Source organism: Electrophorus electricus, chromosome 2, assembly GCF_041902795.1.
Source record: "Electrophorus electricus isolate QZ-2024a chromosome 2, ASM4190279v1, whole genome shotgun sequence".
In the NCBI taxonomy this organism is placed as follows: domain Eukaryota; kingdom Metazoa; phylum Chordata; class Actinopteri; order Gymnotiformes; family Gymnotidae; genus Electrophorus; species Electrophorus electricus.
In genome coordinates, this window is record NC_137498.1 from 36,652,803 (window position 1) to 36,673,063 (window position 20,261).

General features: G+C 39.9%; 2 protein-coding genes and 1 long non-coding RNA gene across 7 annotated transcripts; 1 reads left to right on the forward strand and 2 right to left on the reverse strand.

The window, feature by feature from the left end:
• Nucleotides 1-1,298: 1,298 nt before the first annotated feature.
• ndufs5 (NADH:ubiquinone oxidoreductase subunit S5) lies at nt 1,299-3,118 on the reverse strand. Its single transcript, XM_027000869.3, has 3 exons — nt 2,984-3,118; nt 1,732-1,951; nt 1,299-1,554 (listed from the first exon to the last, which is right to left on the reverse strand). The coding sequence occupies exons 2-3, from the start codon at nt 1,945-1,947 to the stop codon at nt 1,456-1,458; spliced, it is 315 nt and encodes a 104-aa protein (XP_026856670.2). The 5' UTR covers nt 1,948-1,951; nt 2,984-3,118; the 3' UTR covers nt 1,299-1,455.
• Nucleotides 3,119-3,149: 31 nt separating this feature from the next.
• Nucleotides 3,150-10,025, forward strand: LOC113571754 (uncharacterized). Of its 3 annotated transcripts, XR_014118579.1 has the most exons (7): nt 3,150-3,435; nt 3,629-3,745; nt 4,550-4,579; nt 6,184-6,314; nt 7,142-8,988; nt 9,082-9,247; nt 9,388-10,025. It is a non-coding gene; the product is annotated as an uncharacterized LOC113571754 (long non-coding RNA). The 3 variants fall into 3 exon arrangements; XR_014118576.1 differs by lacking the exon at nt 6,184-6,314; XR_003410024.3 differs by lacking the exons at nt 4,550-4,579; nt 6,184-6,314.
• rnf19b (ring finger protein 19B) lies at nt 7,087-19,980 on the reverse strand. Of its 3 annotated transcripts, none has more exons than XM_081701877.1 (11): nt 19,718-19,980; nt 14,300-14,428; nt 13,201-13,928; nt 11,386-11,585; nt 10,731-10,875; nt 10,438-10,600; nt 9,397-9,514; nt 9,073-9,213; nt 8,770-8,959; nt 8,494-8,628; nt 7,087-8,307 (listed from the first exon to the last, which is right to left on the reverse strand). In XM_081701877.1, the coding sequence occupies exons 3-11, from the start codon at nt 13,776-13,778 to the stop codon at nt 7,887-7,889; spliced, it is 2,091 nt and encodes a 696-aa protein (XP_081558003.1). In that variant the 5' UTR covers nt 13,779-13,928; nt 14,300-14,428; nt 19,718-19,980; the 3' UTR covers nt 7,087-7,886. The 3 variants fall into 3 exon arrangements, with proteins under 3 accessions (XP_081558003.1, XP_081557996.1, XP_026856671.2); XM_081701870.1 differs by having other exon boundaries at nt 14,123-14,428; XM_027000870.3 differs by having other exon boundaries at nt 13,201-14,428.
• Between the last annotated feature and the right edge of the window lie 281 nt (nt 19,981-20,261).

Sequence of the window (20,261 nt, forward strand, 5' to 3'; positions counted from 1 at the left end):
ACCACTATTGTCCAACGCGAAATAGGGCTTGTATCCAAAAGGCGTGATATCTACTTTTTTCAGGTTTAGGTGGAGCATGAAGAGAGAGCAGGTTGCCTCTATGCACATCATTCAAGATGTTCTAGATTTCTATTTGATTGGCATTTATTTCTCCTAAACTGAAATGTTTCACACAAAATCTTCACCTCCCCAAACAGAAGAATGCTAAGTTTTCAGAAGGAATATTCTTCTCAACTCTCGGTTTTGAACTAATCAGGAACGCAGGGATTTTTGCAAATCAGGGATAATCTGAATTCAGTAGAGTCCAACAGACGGAAGGTTGAGATCTTTAAACCAAAAACGTCCATCCTAGTCTCTGCTCTGCAGATTATAACTGGACCCTGTGACTGTGTGAACTCCTCGCTGTTTAAAAAAAGAGATGGATTCAAGTGATAACAATAGTCGGAAAGTGAACCGCAACTATGCAAACCCAATCACAGGGCGGATTATTCGGCCCCTCTTGATATTCAGACTATGGGTGATATTCTAACTACACGTTTACATGCATTAGTGCAAATTAAATAATTAAAGCAGATTTTTAAATCAGTGCTTTGAAAGCGAGAGTCATCGAACGTGAATTGAATCAATGGTTTAGCAAAATTGTAACTTGTCAGTTTAAAGTTGCAACCTGATCATTATAATCAAGGTGTTATTTAATTAAAACGTTTAGTCATTGTGAGCCATTGGTAGTTTATTAGCACCACCTAGTGAGCAAAAAGCAGCTTCCATTTCGAAGGATTACGCACACTGTAAATCAAACAGAATGATAGTAAATGCATGTATATTTGATAAGGGTTATGCAATTATATTTCATTGGGTTAGCTGTACCTTGAGAATGTTTAATAATTCAGAGTATACTGTATTCCTATTTAAGGTTAAATAAACAAGTCAATGTATGCAACTCTAACCATATAGTTGCACCATAGGATGTTAACTGAAAAAAGTAAATTGAAGGCTTTGATACAATTTCCAACTTCTTTCCTGGAAGAAAAACCTGTGCCTAGCATTAGTCACATTTACAGCAACAAAAGAAATTCAGCAAGGGAGCAAAATGTTGACCATGATCTTATAAAGTAACTTACACATGTTGTCAATTAACTGCCATATTAACAACTGCACAGTATATGGCTTACCATATGATTATAAATTACAAATCAGTAGCACTGAAACTATAGTGGAACGGAACTGATAAAACGCACTTTGCTTGCCAGGCTGATTACATATACCAAAAAAAGTATATAAAAACACAATGATACAGATCTCAATCAACTATTTATTTATATTAGAAGGAGAACAGAAGCAATGCTCACAATAATAAGTATAATAAACAATTTAGTAAGCACACTGATTATAATACCAGTGTTAGCATACTGCTCAAAAAAGGCATCGTTTTATCTGCCACAATAGGGTTCATGGCTAAGCTTTTTTATTGCCAGTGTGGTGCGGAAGTGGTGTGTAGGATCCCTCTTTAATCATCTTGTCCCTCTGCTTCTGAATTTCAAGCAAGCGCTGGTACTAAGAAGACACAGCAAAGACAGCATCGATATGGTACAGTCTACAAACAAAGTTATCTAAACAAATTACATCCTAAAGGGAATAAAAATTATGGAAGTTGAATTTAAATGTCATCTTAAAACTCAGCATTTAAAACAAGCCCTGCTCCAGATCCTTAACTATTTAAAGTGTATTTACCGTCTTTTGTCGGTGCATGCATTCATAGAAATCTTCTAACTCCAGTTTGCATTCATTTTTAGCACGTAGCTGGCCAATCCCATGTGCACACTCTATCCACTCCTTCTCAAAGGCATGGCAGCGCGCAGCTTGTTTATATGGCTGCCCACTGCTCTGGTTCAGGAGCCAGCGGTCCAAATTGATGCCCAGCTTTGACTGAAGGTCAATGAACGGCATAGTTCTGTGGAATACATACAAATATTGTTAATTAGGAAGCTGATATTTCAATAGTATTTATTTCTACTATGAAGTGTTTTTTGCACCAATGTATAAGTATTTAATAATTGCAATGGAGCTAAGAACTAGTCTGAAAACCACATTGCTGCCCTATCCCCAACCTCACCCAAGGTTGTACTTAACATGCCAGGCATAATGGAACAAATTCCAGGCTGGCTGAAATGTGGAAAGCTGCCCATTATATAATACTCACCACTATATCATGTCTGATTCCATAACTAATTTGTGTTACTCTTCTGCTGGCTGGATGTACCTGGGTGGCAAATGTCTCAACAGCAGTGGCACATGTAGAATCTCCAACTGTGCCCAATTCACACATATCAGTGCACCCACAGGCATCATACTACTACTATGTCACTGTTGCAGTGAGAATTGTGTGCCACCTATTCTGAAATAATACGCAGTCAGCAGTGGTTCTCCGATCAGAAACTGACCAGTGATGAACTTGGTGGAGAGGTGAACTTGAGTGCAATGCAATTTGAGTGCAAAGATGAACTTGAGTGCAAGGTAGCTACGTGTTTCTAATAAACTGGATGGTGAATGTGGGTAAATTAAACTCGAGCTAGCCATTTTAGGAACTTCTTAAACCTAATCCATCCAACTACGTTCACACAAGTTCTAGGTTAGCTATTTCTAGCTAGTTAACTATAATTACTGACGATCAGGACCAAACTAGCTAGTACAGACTAATGAATGGTGAAAATGATCTTTGCAACAGCAAATATATGCATCGCTCGCTAAAAATGTATTTACTCTTAACTAGTTAGCTAGATAACGTAGTGTATCTAAACCACAAAAGGTAAACAGGCAGAACGAGCGAGCAAGCTAGCTAGCTAGCTAGCTAATGAATATTCAAACGAGACCATTATAGAAATAAAGGAGTTTAGACTTATCAAAACATGCATATATGTATAACAACGTAGAAACGATCTCTATTTATTATGTAGCGTTAATAGTCTAATATTTAAAAACATACCTTGCTGTTCGGATTCACTTTAACCTTTCCCAGTTCACTGACGGCTTACCGTAAATCACTTTTTCACAATGTAGTTTTGCGACGTTGCTGTAAAAATGTTCTCGCGTGAACCGTACATCGCGACAGCAGGGGGCCCTAATATGGAAAGCCAAAGTGATCAAAATTCACCTCAAACGAAACGCGTTTTACGCCGTTATACTCCAAAACGCAGTATTTTACGGCGTTTATATGTCAGTTGAAACGCAGCGAAAAGCACCGCTTTAAGTACTCCAAAACGCCGTTTTGGCATGCTTACAACAGCGTTTAAAACGCCGTTTTATAGTATGATAATGAGCTCCACCTAATAGGTTTGACAGCCAAGACTTGAACTTTCTTCACCCACTCACTCACGAACAAGGTCAGACCAGAACAATTCACTACAGATCTTAATCGGCTGAAGAACCATTGCTCAGGTTTGTTTATTTTGGGGATTTACATATGTGTTAATTCACTAAATAATTGATTTATTCATACACTTACTAGCTAGCTAGGTTAGCTAGCTGGCTAGAAGTTTAGTAGACCTGGCAGTAGTGACCATGGATAGATACTTAGGACATCGTACTTTAAATGGGCACTTGTCTAACTAGTTGGCAACATTTTCTACAGCTGGAAGATGGCGAGGAGGAACTTCATTTTACTTGGTCGACGGACACTTAATGACTGCACTCGACTACTATTAACAGACAATCCTGGACCTGATGTACTTAATTCCACATTAAGGAGGTATGGGCCATTTTAAAGGAGTTAATCGCCGAGTCCGTTAAACTGGTAAAATACTAACCAGAGACAACTAGCTAACTGATAATTGACTGCAAAACAGAGCTCACCCAAAGGTAGCTGTAGTTGACCAGTAATGAGTTGCTTCTAGTGCTAGACTGAAAGCAAGTTTATATTGGAGGAACAAATGCACGTTTGTGCCGTGCTTGTTGCCTAGCTAGCTATCAGAGGTGCGGGTTGGTAGTGTCGTTGCAACTGATGACTTCAGACTTTTGTTCTGGTTAAAACTGAATGAAAGTGGAAGGGCTTATTGTAGCAAACTCAAGAGGGATGCCAAACAGCGAATATGGACAACAGGGATACTCCCAAGACCAATAGCGCTGTTTTGTACACTTGTGTCCTTGCTCAAAGTCTAGCACTGAGCAGTCGAGACCCCCGTCTCAAAGCTGCTGAGTTTATTTGGTTATTTGTTCAAGTTTGAGCAGTGTCTGTCTCCAAATGGGAGTTACGGGGTATTCCCATCTTAGAAAATGGCTAGTAAGAAATACTAGTTCTTTAAAAACTATACAGATTTTAAGAGGGGGAAAAAATCGTAATTGTAATTGTCATATTTAATCATCTTAAATTATTGGCACAGGCCTTGTGACGTTTGTTGAGAGAATCTATATAACATGTCCTTTCCCCATTCATTCTAGTCCATTTGGCTTGTCTGTTATGTTTTATAACTCAGAAAAAGTACACTGGATTTTTTTTTTAAAGAATGTTTGTTTAGTATGCCCTCAGTTGTTTTTCTGTTTGTCTCCCATTCAGTGTGCTCTTCACATGTGTGTTCTTGGTCAGGTTAGTCCCTACCACAGTGGAGTCACCTGCATGTCAGAGACACTCCTGCTGTGCTTGAAAACAAAGGCCTCACCTGTATGCTCACTCACCCTGCTGAAGAGCCTGAAAGCCTGGGCTGGAGAATTTATTAATTAGATCAGTAACATCTTTATTCTGTCTGGTTTGGTGACTGTCCCCTCTGCGCACACCAACTACAGCAGTTTCACCCCCTTACATAGCCATGATTGACTTGATTCTCCTTGTCACTCTTTTTAAGTGACCTCACATTACTAGATGCTCACACATTACTCAGTGGTCTCTTCTGATTAAACTTATGACTTCTGTTTAATGACTAAGCTTGCTACATATCTATTTTTCCTAATATATTACTACTTACTCTATGCTCCCATCTTTTCTTAAATTGGCTCCTATCTCCCATTGCTTGTGATATCTGGTGTCTACCAGAGGATGGGATACAGTTGAGTCTTGGTTGCTCTCAAGGTTTCTTCATGATCTGAAGGGAGTTTTTTTCTTTACTAACATTGCCTTGTAATTGGACTCTGATGTCAGTATAGCTGGTTTGTGATGACACCGGTTATGGAAAGTACTATACAAGTAAATTTGAACTGAATAATACATTTCACAAGCTTGCACATAAGCTGATTTAAATGAAATAAATATTTTACCATGATGAGTAACATTGCTTCAAATTTGGTAACTGAAATTGCTGACCACCCCACCTACCCCCTTGTGTGTGTGTGTAATTTTATATTTATATAATTTTTTAATATATGTTTATATATATATATATATATATATATATATATATATATATATATATATATATATATAAATTTTTAATATATGTTTATATATATATACATATAAATATATATATATATATAATTTTTTAATATATGTTTATATATATAAAAAAATATATATATAAATATATATATACATATAAATATTTATATATATGTAAATATATTTATATATTTATTTATATATATAATATAATTATATATATATAAATATATTTTTATATATATATTATATATATATATATATATTTATTTATATATATATATAATATATATAAATAAATCTATAAATATATTTATATAAATATAAATATATTTATATATATATAAAAATATATTTATATATATTTATATATATATATATAAATATATTTATATAAATTTATATATATATATAAATATATTTATATAAATTTATATATATATATAAATATAAATATATTTATATATAATAAATATATTTATATGTAAATATATTTTTATATATATATATAAATATATTTATATATATATATATATATATTTATATTTATATAAATTTATATATATATATAAATATAAATATATTTATATATAATAAATATATTTATATGTAAATATATTTTTATATATATATATAAATATATTTATATATATATATATATATATTTATATATATATATAATAAATATATTTATATATATATAATAAATATATTTATAAAAATATATATAAAAATATATTTATATATATATATTTATATGTAAATATATATAAATAAATAAATATATAACACATTTGTCACGTTGTAATTTTTCTTAGTTTCAGCTTTGTTTTGAAGACGTTCGAACGTTAACTTCCTCATATATTAAAGCCTGACTGAATTACAGCCCAGATGTCGAATTGTATTCAGTTTAGGGCCAGGATACATGACTACATATATCTGCAGAAAGGTATCACAGATTTATTTTATTTTTTTTAATCAAAGAATACATAAACTGTTGCCACAGACAAATGTTTATTCTAGTGAAACTAGCTTTGACAAGGATCACCGTCCTGGCTAAACAAAACGGCACAAGATTGCAGATGTTTGACTTCCATACTGCTTGCCATGTCAGTATTAATTTAGTTATGTTTATTATCTACTTTAAGCATTTTCTTAGTCGTGGTAAGTTCATTGCCTCACAAGAGAATAAATACTTCACTGGATCATATTTTCAAGGTGGATATCTTAAAAGATGCTCAGTTTTTATTATCACACAATACTTTCCATTATTAATATTACAAGGGATTAAAATACAACTGAGAGGAAACAGACAACAACAACAACAACAAAAAAAAAATGCAGCTTCTGAGATCCAAAAAGCATAAAAGGATTTTCAGTATTCCATCACATCCACTAAGACATAACAAAATGTATGCTATATACCCAAATGCTTTGTTATCCAAGAGGGATATAATTAAAAGTTTCATCATCCAATAAAGATATGGATGGTAAGCACAAGCATATACATAACACAGAGAGAGGAGAGAGATGTCCTTGAAGAACAATGACAAATACTGTGATAAAGTGCACAATCCTCATTCATACAACTCAGTCTATTACTTAGCAATGCATAAACCCAGACACACTGCAGTGAATCCATAATACAGGGCTGTGTTACAAAACAAAGAGCATCTGATTTCATGCCCTAGTATTGATATTGATATTGATTCATATTTATATTCTTTCGCTCTCTCTCTCTCTCTCTCTCTCTCTCTCTCTCTCTCTCTCTCTCAGGAAAGTCAGGAAGACAGTAATTTCGATGGAACTTTCTGCATGTAAAGTGATCACTTCCTTATGCCATTGACTCCCCTCCTTCACTGTACTCCAGTCTCTGTGCAGGTCCATGTACACCTTACTACTGTGCAAACTAGGAAACTTGGTCAGTGCAACCACTGTATACTATGCTTGTGTCCTCACATACAGGTGTAGGTCATGCATACACATGCATACAGAAAATCAAACAATTTTCAGGTTGATTAGTTATAAATAAAAATACACACTCCAACATACATAGAAAACATTATACTCCATCTAAACCCCAGCCCACAGGCACCCACATACTTTCGTTGTCTGCTTGGTGATATTTTATTAAATGTTTTTTTTTTTTACATTAATTTTTCTCCACTCAACCTTTCACACAGGAATTTTTGTGGCAATGATAATCCATAGGTACTAACATTTTCTTTTTTTTTTTAAATTTTACTTAAATAGCCAAGGCATTTTTGCACCAATAAGTAAACAAACAATTCTATGAATAACTAACAGTATGAATTGTTGTAGAGGTAGAGTCCCGACAGTATTTCCTCAGTACTTCAGGCAAGACAGACAGGAACACAGAACAACGGTCAGGCAGACACATGCCACCTAGTTGCCTGAAAAGGTGTTTTAATAATTTTTTTTTAAAAGCAGCAAAATAACAGGAAAAGCAGTAATAAATGATCAAAAACAATCTGTGCAATTGTGAGAGCTCACAGATCTCTCACACATAAAGGATGACGTTATCGGGACAGTGCAGGCCATCGGTGGAGTTCAAGGCTCGGCAGGTGGGCTGAGGTGGGTGAGAGGGGTGGGAGCACTTAGGATGAGGGGAGTCACAATCATCCGACGTGAGCTCTGCAATGTCGTCTGACTGTGTGTCAGACATCTCCAGGTCACTGCGGATGCTCTCCGGCTGAGCCAGGGTGACATCACGAAGCCCCTCCCTAAGTGATCCCCCTGGAGACAGGCCCAGAGATGAGCCGGATAAAACCCCACCTCTGTGAGAGCTGCAGTCCTGAGGCTCCTCCCCTGAGCCAGGTGCCATGGCAGTGACGGGGGGCGCCAGATCCTCTTCACTAGTTAGACACAGATGGCTGGGCTTGGTTTCAATGTCCACTTGAATTTCCAGGTTTGTGCCTTCCCTGAAACACATTCCATAGAACACAGGAGTTACACAGGGAAGAAAGCAGAGGTGAAAAAGTGTGTATGTAGGGAGGGGAGTCCAAGTATGACAATGTACTAAAGCAAGATGCAAAAAAACAAAAAAAACAAACAAAACGGGTGGATCTGAGTGCACTGGTGACGCACACACACCCACACACACACACCTGTCGGGCAGGGTGTAGGAGGAGGTGATGGAGCCTGCCATCCCTCGAGTGCTCGCACAGTCGCTGGCTGCCCCCAAGCTCCCGGTCTCTCTCCGTACACCCTCCTTTCCAAGTTCAGCTGCTTGAACCTCTAGCCTGCAACATCGACACAGTTAAGCTACAACATCCTGACAGACGATGACCGGAAAGCTCTTTGGTTTAACTCGCATGAACCCTTTGAAATAAATGCAAATCTTTTATTCCTAATATTTTTAGCATCCAGACTGCTTGTCATACCTGCTGTATTTCCCTGTTCTAGCACCAAGAGCTCCTCCTGCCAGTGTGTTAAAGTGGGGGGCGTCCCCCAGGACTCCAGGGGCCACGGACAAGCCTTCACTTGGGGAGGTGGTGCTGAGGCCACTGGCCCCTCCCTCCAGGCTGCTTTCACCAAGACTGGGGGACTTCAGTGCTCTCCATGCATCAGCAACTACAGGAGGAAAATAAAATTGTACAGCTGTAAATGACCATTATCTGTTAAGCAAAATAAATTCTCTCATGTAGGAAATAGTATGCTGTCAGAAAAACTTTGACACCACTCACCTGTAATAGGTCCATCATCCTCATCAAAGTCAATCCTGACACCTCGGCCCTTCCCTCGACTGACACCACAGCCCCCACCACGGCACAGTGAGATGGGCACCACCCCGTACACATATGCCAACATGATGGGCACACCAATACCTGGCAGGCCAACAGGATACATCTATATAACAAGGTCCCACTAAAAGCTGTATCACAAGCCTTACTGTGTATTTTTTTTAAAAAAGCAGATAAATCTGAACAGAAATATAACCTTGTTAAATGTTGACATTTCTTCCAGTAAATTTCTGTTTATAGTGTTTTTTTCTCCATAAGATAACCTACCCACACTGACTGCTGCAAGGACTGGGGCAGTAACGATGGACAGGGCCACACCCCCTGTGATGGCAAGATTTCTCCTATGCTGCAGTGTTGTTTTCTTTCCCTCATAGTGGGCATATATCTGCACCAGACATCAGAGTAATCTTAGCATCAAACAAGCATATGTATGCTTCTGGTATTTTTCATCAAGTTACCGCTGTAACAGTCTGGAGATTTTGGTTGCATTTACGCTGACAATGAAAAACACAAACACTTCACACAAGACATTTACAGCATTTAGCAGATGCCCTTATTCAGAGTGCCCTACATATTTAATCAATATCAGTATAGTACATGTGCTTCCTGGGAATTCAGGTTTCCTTTTTTTTGGCCTTGGTAGTGCAGCAGATTTTACAGTTTTAAAACTGATGGTATTTAAGAACACTTTAGCTTAGCCTGTCTTTTCAAATAGTAGCCATCACTAAAATATTTGCTGACAAACAAACAAACAAGACTATTTAGTCCTGGAGTCTGGAAACTTCAGCATAGTCTGACTGTAATAACCAATCAGGAAACTTCGCTACAAGGAATTGGTCTTCCCTCCCTGTCAATTATTTTCTGCTTTCATAAAGCACATAGAAGCATAAGCAAGACTTCCTGGTTTTGGCATTTTATTGATCTCAAAATATATATATAAAAAAAAAACATCCTCGATGTCCCTGAACCTGCAAACCTTGGTATAGTAAGGCCCTGAAAGTCTCTCAAGCGAAACACAAAGCAAAGAAAAACCTGTTAAACTCTGCTCAACCCTGTTAAACAGCACTGCACTGAAAGAGTATCATAAATACATAAATATTATGTGATAGGATCAAAAGTAATCAAAACACATGAACCAAAATGTGCACAGAAAATGAAGTGCAGGAAACTTCCAGCCATGTCAATAACAAAGTACATTTTTATTCAAATGTAGTTTCTTTATGAAACCATATTGAATTTCCCAGAAACCCACAAGAAGTTAGTCAGTCACAGCACCAGCATATCAGCACAAATGACTCAGAAACTCACCTTGCGGCCTACGTAAACAGGGATGCCAATAACCATGGCAGGCACTGCGATGCCAGCAATCAGGGTGATGCCCACTGGGGCACCAATCAAAGTGCCCAGCTGCCACAGAATCTTCTTCTTACGACTCCATGGCTTTTTCCCCCAGAAAGTACAACCTGATGGACTGAGATGAACAGCACAGAATGAGGCAGGCAGACATGGGGTGCCATTCCCAGGTGCCCTGAGGGAGGCGCTGAACAGATGGTGGTGCGCTTGACTAGACGGCACAGGCAGGCTTTTTAATCTGAGCATACCTGAGGTAGTGCAGGTCGGAGATTTCTTTCATACACAGCCAGCAGAACTCACAGCCACACACTGCACAGGTCATGTGATTACAGCTGCCGTCATTCATCTTGATGATGTAGGCGCCACATCGTGGACAGGGCTTGATGTCATCAGCTGGGTGGGGATTATCAGATTTGGGTTTAAATTAAGCAGAAGCACCCAGAGTGCTTTTTAAAATACAGCATGCTGAGCAGGTGCTTTTTGAATGTCAGGTGATGTAACAGGAAATGCAATCAGCAGAGGCCATTTCACTAGACATTTGTTTCTTAATATAAAAAAGGCCAGTGTGGGGTTGGGGTTGAACCAGTGTTTCACTTGACAATCTAGAATCTATGGTCAAATCTGGAGCAGTCAAAATTATTTTTTACCAGGAAAAATAAATAAATAAAATAAATAAGAATAATAAATAAATACACATACATACATACATACATATATATATATATATATAAAAAGAGTAAATACATTGGTGTTACACAGTTAATATAGGAGTACCATAACATTTTGGGTTTATTTTATATGATTTGTTCAGCTTTCAGGTCAGTCTTGGGGACCAGGACCAGGCTGTGAAAGAAAGAGAGGCCGAGACAGAGAAGGAAGAGAAGGAGGCAGCGGTGTACTCACTGGGCCCCTGCTCTGCCGTGTAACTGGGCGAGTGGGTGCTGTGAGTTCTCAGGGACAGTGCCCTCTGCTGCCGGGCTGAATCACATGTCTGGTTGGGGTGCCAGGGCTGCTTGCAGTGGTAGCAGAACTCGGCTCCACACCCTTCCCTGCCACATACCAGCCTGGGGCAGCTGGCACAACCTGAGGCGATGACTGCAAACCTGCCAGGAGAAGGGCCAAACATGATCAACAGACCTTTCCAAGAGATTACAATATAGCACATCATTACATATTTGAAGATTTAAAAATTTGATGAGTAAACAGCATAGCTAGAAACCCAAAATCAACTGTAAAAATCTATATACCTTGCTCAAGCTGCATTTATCTGTCTCTTGGCCTACATTATGTGAGCAATCAGCTCACTACAATTTTTTTGTTGCAGAAAGGCAATATGGCAGCCAGACCATCTCTCTGAAAGACAGCATTTCTAATCTAACGGACTTGTTGTGACACGTTACCACAAACAATAGCATGAAGTTGTTAAAGGAAGGGGAACAAAAAAAAAAAAGTTATGATTGCAGGGTTACAGTTAATTTGGCAACACTTGCAAAACGGCATAATAAAACCTAAGTCAGACATGATCCTGAGACATCTAAAACTGACACTCCCTCTTTATGAAAGGTGACTGTTCAGCATGCTCATACTGGCTCAGTAGACCAAGTGTGTGAAGAGAATCCATAATTCATTCAAACACACACGATGCAGCAGCATGCACACCGTCCAGCAAGGAGGTAATGACCGCTTTAATTAAATCACATCCCCGTTACCCATAGCAACACTTGTTCAGCGCAGCATCCCAGTCACCATAGCAACTGACAGCAAGGGGAGAGAATCAAACTGTTTCCTTCCTGGATTGGTTTTCTTCTTTCAGTCAAACTAGGACTGTGTTAAGAAGCTGAAAATATGGAGAGTACGACTCCTCTGTGGAAGGAAACTGACAGAAAGGAAAAATGTATGTGTGTGGGAGAGAGAGAGAGGAAAAAAAAAAAAAAAAACAGACCGGATGGGAGTAGGATGCTGTGAATCTCTAATGAATCCAGTGCAACAGTTAAAAGAATTGTGAGCCTAATCCATGCTGCTGCATACCTTACATATGTAACGTTACTCGGCTTCACACCCATTCTTCTAACACATATGACCAAAGATGCAGCATGAAAAAAGCCAATCACATATTAACGACACTTGTGGCATGGGGAACAACACAAAGTGCCACAGAAACCACCCATTAACACTGCCACCAAAACGGCAACTCTTTTTCCCTCTAGAAAAGGTTGTTCTCTGAAAACTGCTGTTTCTTGTGACAACTGTGGGCTTGAAAAGGAGTGGTGTTGACTCAAAGACGCAGACATGCCCCTGGTATGTGGGTCATCAACCCACCAGTGTTTGACAAATCTCCTATATACCACAAGGTTCTGCACAGTAAACATGCTCTCTCTAAATGACACATCTACTGACTGAAGCTTCCCACAAGCAGAGCAGCTTGTGTTCTCTCTATGACCTTTCAGATGCCTCCTACACTTGTTAAAGTAGGAACAGATGCAGGGCTCCTCCGTATCAAACCTTTTGAATCTAAATATGAGTTATGTGAAAAGACATAAGCAAGAATATCAAAGGAATACTTCAGTCAATACTTGGTAACATTACTAATAGCCAAAGCTGATAGGAGACCACAGGATCAAAATAACTGGTAAGTCTTAGCTTCCATTCAACATCTGCAGCAATTCAACGTCGGGTATGCACCTTTCAGTGTGTTAAAGAATACCCTGACAGACTCACCCGCAATCTGGGGCAGGGCACCACCGACAATCGGGGTCTGAGGCGAGGCAGCGCCTAAGCAGGAACTCCTCGTACTTCTCTAGCAGGGCGGCATCGTCCAGGATGAGTGCCACCTGCCTGGGAGCCAGCCTCTCGGCGCACTCGGGGCAACTGAGTTGAACGCGGCTCTCCGTGATCTCGATGCGCAGGTACTGGCGCAGGCAGCACAGGCACGAGCGGTGGCTGCAGCCCTGCAGCTCTGCCAGCTGCTCCCGTGGCTGCTGCACCAGGCACAGCGGGCATTCAAGTAGCTCCGGCCCGACGGGCGAAGCAGGCTCAGCTGGGTCGGCGGTGGGGGCGTCTGGGGAGGTGGCTGTGGGTGTGGGAGGCTGCAGGAGCTGCTGCTGTTGCTGCTGCTGGTGAAGTTGCTGGGCTAATGGTGTGCCAACGCTGGTCTTGCTTCCCCTGGAGCCCCGTTTACTGTGGAAGAGGCTGGAGAAGGAGATTCTGCCCTGCTTCTTGCCTGGTCCACGACATTTAGGATTGGCAATGCCACTGACAGAAGAATGGGGCGATTCAGAGTCTTTTTCTGATCCCATTGCACAGGGATGGCCTAAGAGAGTCCCTTAGCTTTTATCCTTATTAGTCTGATGGGGGTTGGGACAAATTCTAAAAAGGTAGATTCTAATGGTCTCTTATTGTTGAGGTCAGACCAACAAAGCCTACTTCCTTAAGAGTGTATAAGTACTCTAGGATAAAAAAAAAAAAAAAAAAAAGTTTCAAATAAACAAATTCCAGTTATCAACAGCTGTGGATAGTTCCAGTCATACAGTCATAAACTTCCTTCTGCACCGTACAAGGAACAAGCAGTAAAACAAAAGACAAAGATAATTTTCAGAATGAGTCTGATAGAAGGGAAAGAGAAACTGAAAAATCCCCTCACCGTCCTACAGGCTCCTTCTGGTAACAGTCAAAAGACTGTCATAGACTGATTAGCAATTAAGTAAACATATCTATTATCCCGCAGTACTATAGACTCAAAAACAAGCTCACTGAAATCAGGAAAAAAAAAAGGAAGCTGCAAGTGTATACAATAAATCAGAAATGAGGCTGGACACACAATACATCCACAGGCTCAGAATATCAGGCTTGTTCTTTGCCGACTGTCTTCTCTTCCCTTGGGTGAGTCCCTGAGGGCTGAGGTGAGCTGCTCCAGTTTGTTCCTCTCTCTCTTTCGGAATCAGCCTGCCTGTAAAGAAGAGAAATAGCACAGGAAGTTAGCCCAGAGAGCAGCAAGCTGTAAAGAGCATGCCCGGTGCATGTACACGCACCCCCCCCTCTCGTGCTCGCCACTTCCAGCTTGCTGTTAACCCTTCATGTGCCACAGTAGCTGAAAGAACCACAGTACTGCCTCGCTGATTGCCATTTGACAGGGTCGAATCATTAAGGATCATCATCATCCATGTGACTATTCTATTCACAAACACACAAATACATTAATACTCAGATGATGTACATAGGAAGTATAACAACAGGAAATTTTAGATCCCCCCCCCCCCCCCCCCAACTGGTAGGAAGCCCCAAATCTGGCAGCTCCAATAGGCTTCAACTCCATAAGAGTGGCTAACACCCTTGCAGTGGTCTAGCAGTGGTTTATTTTCATTATTTTTTGCCGTTTCCATATTTCATTTTTTACCTTATACCTTTATACCCCCCCCTTTTTTTTATCTCACACAAGCTGACACCTTCTGCCTCCATCTCAAATATACACGCACACGCACTGTTGAGCTCTCACTCTCCACTTCACACTGCACTACAAGTGTGGTTGCCATGGTAATCCTCACTATACCAGTACAGCAAACAAGGACCCCTGCAGTCTCTGGCACTTATGAATGCACACAACACAATAGTATATCAAAGACTGTATGATCACAAAGAATTTACATGTTTAAGATGGAACCATTGCTGGTTCTAACTTAAATGGTAAATGGAAGAGAAAGAGAATGATGAATAAGAACATAATGGAGAGGACAAAAAAGTGAAGTCAAGATATAGGAGCAAAAATCAAGTATATGTGCAACAGGATCTGTCTAGGTCACATAAAGCCACCATCTTTAAACAACCATGGAAATGCACACAGCCATAGACACAAGCACACTAAGTGGAAGAGGAAGAAATATGGGAGAGACCATGATACTAGCACAACAGCAGTTGCCAACTCTCCTCTTCCAACACGCTTCATGACATCACAGACATGTGCAGACATGTACATAGTCCCTGCAGTCTGAACATGCCTACCCTTATATTACTAGATAAAAGAAACCATTTATATAGCATCATTGCATCTTTTGCTTTTCCATCTTTTGTTTCTTCAGAATTTTAAATAACATAACTTCAACCGTTTTTTGGAGGGGTCAGCTGAGCCTTCTGCAACACAAAAGATGGCATAGTGAGCTAGCAGAGAATACTCCACTGCTCTCCTTCTCTTCAGCAGGCCTGTTCAGAAAGCTGTGGTGGGAATCAGTGACCCACTTTTCCTCAGACCTGATTGTATTGCTAAAAGCCATTACTGTGACCTGATATCTTAGCCCACTGGCATCATATGCAACAGCACCAGCACATCATGTTTAAGAGGCAGAATAGTAATAATAGTATTGATAAATGCAGCTACACTTTCATAACCTGAACAAACACTCAAACTACCCTCTGCAATTCACTGAAAGAATAAATGAATCATGATTCTCTCTCTCTCTCCAGTTACCATGGTGCTTCTTTAGCAATCCTGTCGAAAAGATAGTGTTGAATCATAGGTAGGGGTGTGTGGGTGTGTGTGTGTGTGTGTGTGTGTGTGTGTGTGTGTGTGTATCTATATACAAGTCCCAATCCAACAGGTAGCATAATAACCCTCTCATTCCTCTTTGGCCCTTGTTTAGAGAAGGCAGCAGCCTTTGCTAATGCAACTGATGACACAATTACCATCTGTGCTCTCTGAGGTTTGGTGTGTGAGGCGCATGTGGGTGGACAACAAGTCTTCTTTGGTGGTGGTGCTTACAACACACAGTTTGCTAAACTATGTGGCACAATTTCGAAGATATTTAAAATCTAAAGAAATTATACATAAGAACACACTAGGACATTGGCATAAAACTTCACTGTTCACTGATTCAAATTTTGTTAGTATTACCCAAATCATAACTGGGTTGGCTGCTATCTGGAACACAAAGTCACAAATGTCACAACCATACAACTACAGAAGTGCAGTGTTCTTGCACTCATTTCATGTTATGTATATGGTCATCAGTAATGATGACCCAGCCCACCACTGTCACCACTCCGCATTACAGTCAGAATCTAGTGAACCTCACACATATGAACATGCCTACAAATGACTTAGGCTTGTTATAGAACTGCTCAAATATTCATTTAGTGCTCTGACACATATGTGAGTTTACATGTCTGTGCAAGCAACATTTTTGTTGCTTGCATCAGCCATGCTATCAAAACTTTAATTATTTTCAACTTTCCAAAACATAGCTAGGGCATAAACCACAAGGCCTCCCTTCCAGTTCCTCTTGCACAACCAGTTCCAATAACCAGAGTGCTGCAGAAAGTAATAAGATAGAATGTTTGCATAACTGTGGCAGCCAGCTGGATGAAACTACTACTACTCCAGAGAGAGCTTGGAAAGACAACAGTGTGGTGACAAGACTTGTAGCCGGTAGACAGTGAATAAAACTTAATAATATGTAGAATGCATAACTTGCCATATCATATGCATCACTGTATATGGACTAGTAATACTGAATATTTCTAGCACCACCTGGAAAGCAATGGCAGCCTAATTTGGGAGATGTCTGTGCCTTCATGTCTAAATAACAAAGGTTCACAAATGAACATAGGCAATCAGACTGTAATTTCTTTTGCATTTCATAGCCATTGGTCAGCCACAGGCCTACCACCAGGACACTTCTACTCAAACATCTAAGCTCTTGCTTCCACCAACTTGGAGTACAACTTTTAAAAGACTCATCTGAAAGCTAAGCACCTTATGAGTGCATTTCTGAACCACCCAAAGTGGTATTTAGCATGGTATTGGGGTATTCATAATGCTTTAACAGTATTGCATTTTGCCCATCTTACATTTTTAATAAAATGTAAGCCAATAGAGCAGCCAAGCATTTTTTGTTAGTGTGCAATTTAGCCTATGTTCATGTCTACGCTTCAAGCACAACATATGCTCTTTGTTGGCGTTCAGGGTGGTCTGCAGCACTAAAGCATCATTATCCAACAATCACGCAGACCCTACTTAGCATGACAACGTCAGCAAATGAAATTCCCAACCTTTTTTTTTTTTTCCAAAAGCTCAAGTGCCTGCACACACAACCAGTCATTTGCTCTAATGTCTGAACCCCCGGGTCTCTGCCACACCTCCAGTGCCCTGGGTGAGAGGGAGTGAATCCAGTTTGTCCTTAAGTTCTCAGCAGCCCTGGTCAGCATGGCCAGTAACAGCACTTCTCAGCACTTCAGCCCCACCCCAAAAGCCTGTGCACAAGCAGGGACTTTGAGGGCCTGCCTGCACTCAGACCAAGCAAGAGCAGCCTGTTAAGGTCATCTTTCCTTCTTTCATTCCTGCTTACACACTCTCTAAGGTTACATGGTCAGTTTAGCATGCAGGTGTACCTCCTGATCTGGATCTGCTTGCTGTTGCATCATCACAGCTGTGCAGACTACCCATGCGCAGGACACATCAGCCATATATTCAAACGTGATACCTTCAGACTCCTTTTTATTATGAACAGGAACAGGCATATTATGTAATCATCTCACTTATGCATAAAGAAGTCTTAATTCATAATTGCATTTATTTAACTGATGGCAAGCTGCTGGATGTTAAATTTAGTGTATTTAAAAATCTGGAACCTGCGTTTTGCACATTTAAGGATCTTAGGATATGGTCCATTACAAAGAATTTTCTTTCACAAAAGGGCTTTACCTTTGGAGTGTGAGAAATGCCTGGAAATGTATTGGTATTTACAGCATTTAGTAGAAAGTCTTATTCAGACTGACATACAGAAGTGTATTGTCTCCTGGTAAACAATGTATCCATATGCTAATAAAGGAAAATGCAGAGACATAGAGGATGATATCTTTCTGGTTGGTTTGTACCCCATATCCCCACTCCCCATATCAAGACAGACAGACAGACTTGATGGGTTGATTGTGTTTAGTGAAATGTAAGGGAAGCTGGATGATTTCCATGTGGAGCAGGTAACTGTGAGGTGCAGTCCCATCCTTAATAAAGATAAAGTAGCTAAGTTGATAAATTGCCAGCATAGACACATTAGGACTATTATAAACTAACTAGAATATTTTCAAAGTGAAGTAAAGTAAATGAATGATAATGAGTGAGACTAAATGCTCAGAATCTGTAAGATGCGCCGAGTGCCAAGAGACATGAAGGCTACATTTACCTGCAGTTTAACTGAAATCAACACAAAGAGGTAGAGCAAAACATGACATTTTTCAATATTCAGAGATACTGCCTGAGTAAAATTACTGGTGTTTAAAAACGTTAGGAAAATACCCAACCCCACAAAAAAGTTTCACTGTTAAGAACTGAATAACGAAACAGTAACTTCATCTCTTTCATCAGCAGTCATGAATGGAATTACAGGAAGCACAATAAAGCAGAACAATAATTTTCTACAGAATTTACCATGGAACTGAAAGCAGTAGTAAAGACGGGGGAAATCTACGACAATTCCAGCTTCTCTGGAAAATGTCCTATGTGCTGTGCTGCATCCAAACCTTATATGTCATGTACATTAGCCGAGGAGTTGTCTACTTAGGACGTGATGGGAAAGTACGTCTCTAGGTTGTTGAATGTTTAATGTCATGCTCGAAGGAAAAACGCCATTGAAGAAGGCCAATTCTGAGGCTCAGACGTGCTTGATAAGAGACCTCACATCGGGAGCAGAGAAATATGGAGTGAGAGCCTGAGACTGGGAAGGATGTGTTAAAGAACAACGTGAACAGATGCAGCGAAAATGGAAGGTTGCGTTAAATGCAAGCCATTAAGGGTGGGCCGGCGGACAGGCAAGAGAGCCAATAAAAACATAAACGAATTCAAATGACCACCTCTGTAAACCAGCTCATCGGGCTCTAGGAAGACCCCCACCACCTACCTTTAAACGTCGTAATATGACACCAGAACGCAACTAGCCCATAATTACATGAAGAGACAAAAGTAGCCTACATAATGAAGGAAGGCCCATACAAATGCGAGGGAAAATAGGCTATGATCACCTGGGTAACGTTAGACGAAATCTATAGCTACATGTTGTGGCGGAGATTAGGAAAATAAAGACGAACCGATACTGTTAGTCTGTCCTCATCAATTTTGTCATCGTATCGTTTAGCACGACTGGTAACTTTCAAATGTATTTCGGCTCGTTTTGATGTTAATAGCCATCGATCGTAGTCATTAAGAGCAAAACCCGATTTTAACAGGCATACAACTACTCATAAACCCACTTACCTGGAAAAAAACAGATCACATATGATGTTCCCTGGAACAGCGAAAACGATCATCAGAACAGGGCGGCGGTGCACAGAGATCTATGGTGCCGTGTGTACTGTCTATTCAGCCAGCTCCCCGGGGCGGGGGGTCTTCTTTTCAGAGCAAATTTTACACGATACGCAAATTCTGTCAGTAGTGAGAGGACGTGCTCTCCCGGTTACTCTATCCAGCTGTAGCCAGCTACACAGATTATGTCCGTTTCTTGCTTCTCTTTTCCATTTACGTAATAGAGGAAAGCCCCACTGAGTGACGCGCCTTGCATTCTCTTGGAAACCCCACCCCGTGACATCACATTTGAAATGATAGGTCGGCTCGCTAATCCCGAAACTTAACAGGAGTAAACATACAGTCCTAAACTGAAAGCCAACGTATAACTAGTCAAGATTTACTGGAAATACTATTTGTAAAGGAAATCAGATTTATCTGACTCGACTTAGGCTATTTTAAACCATAACCCTTTGAACAAAATTTATTGCACATGAAATATTCCTAGTGCAAAAAA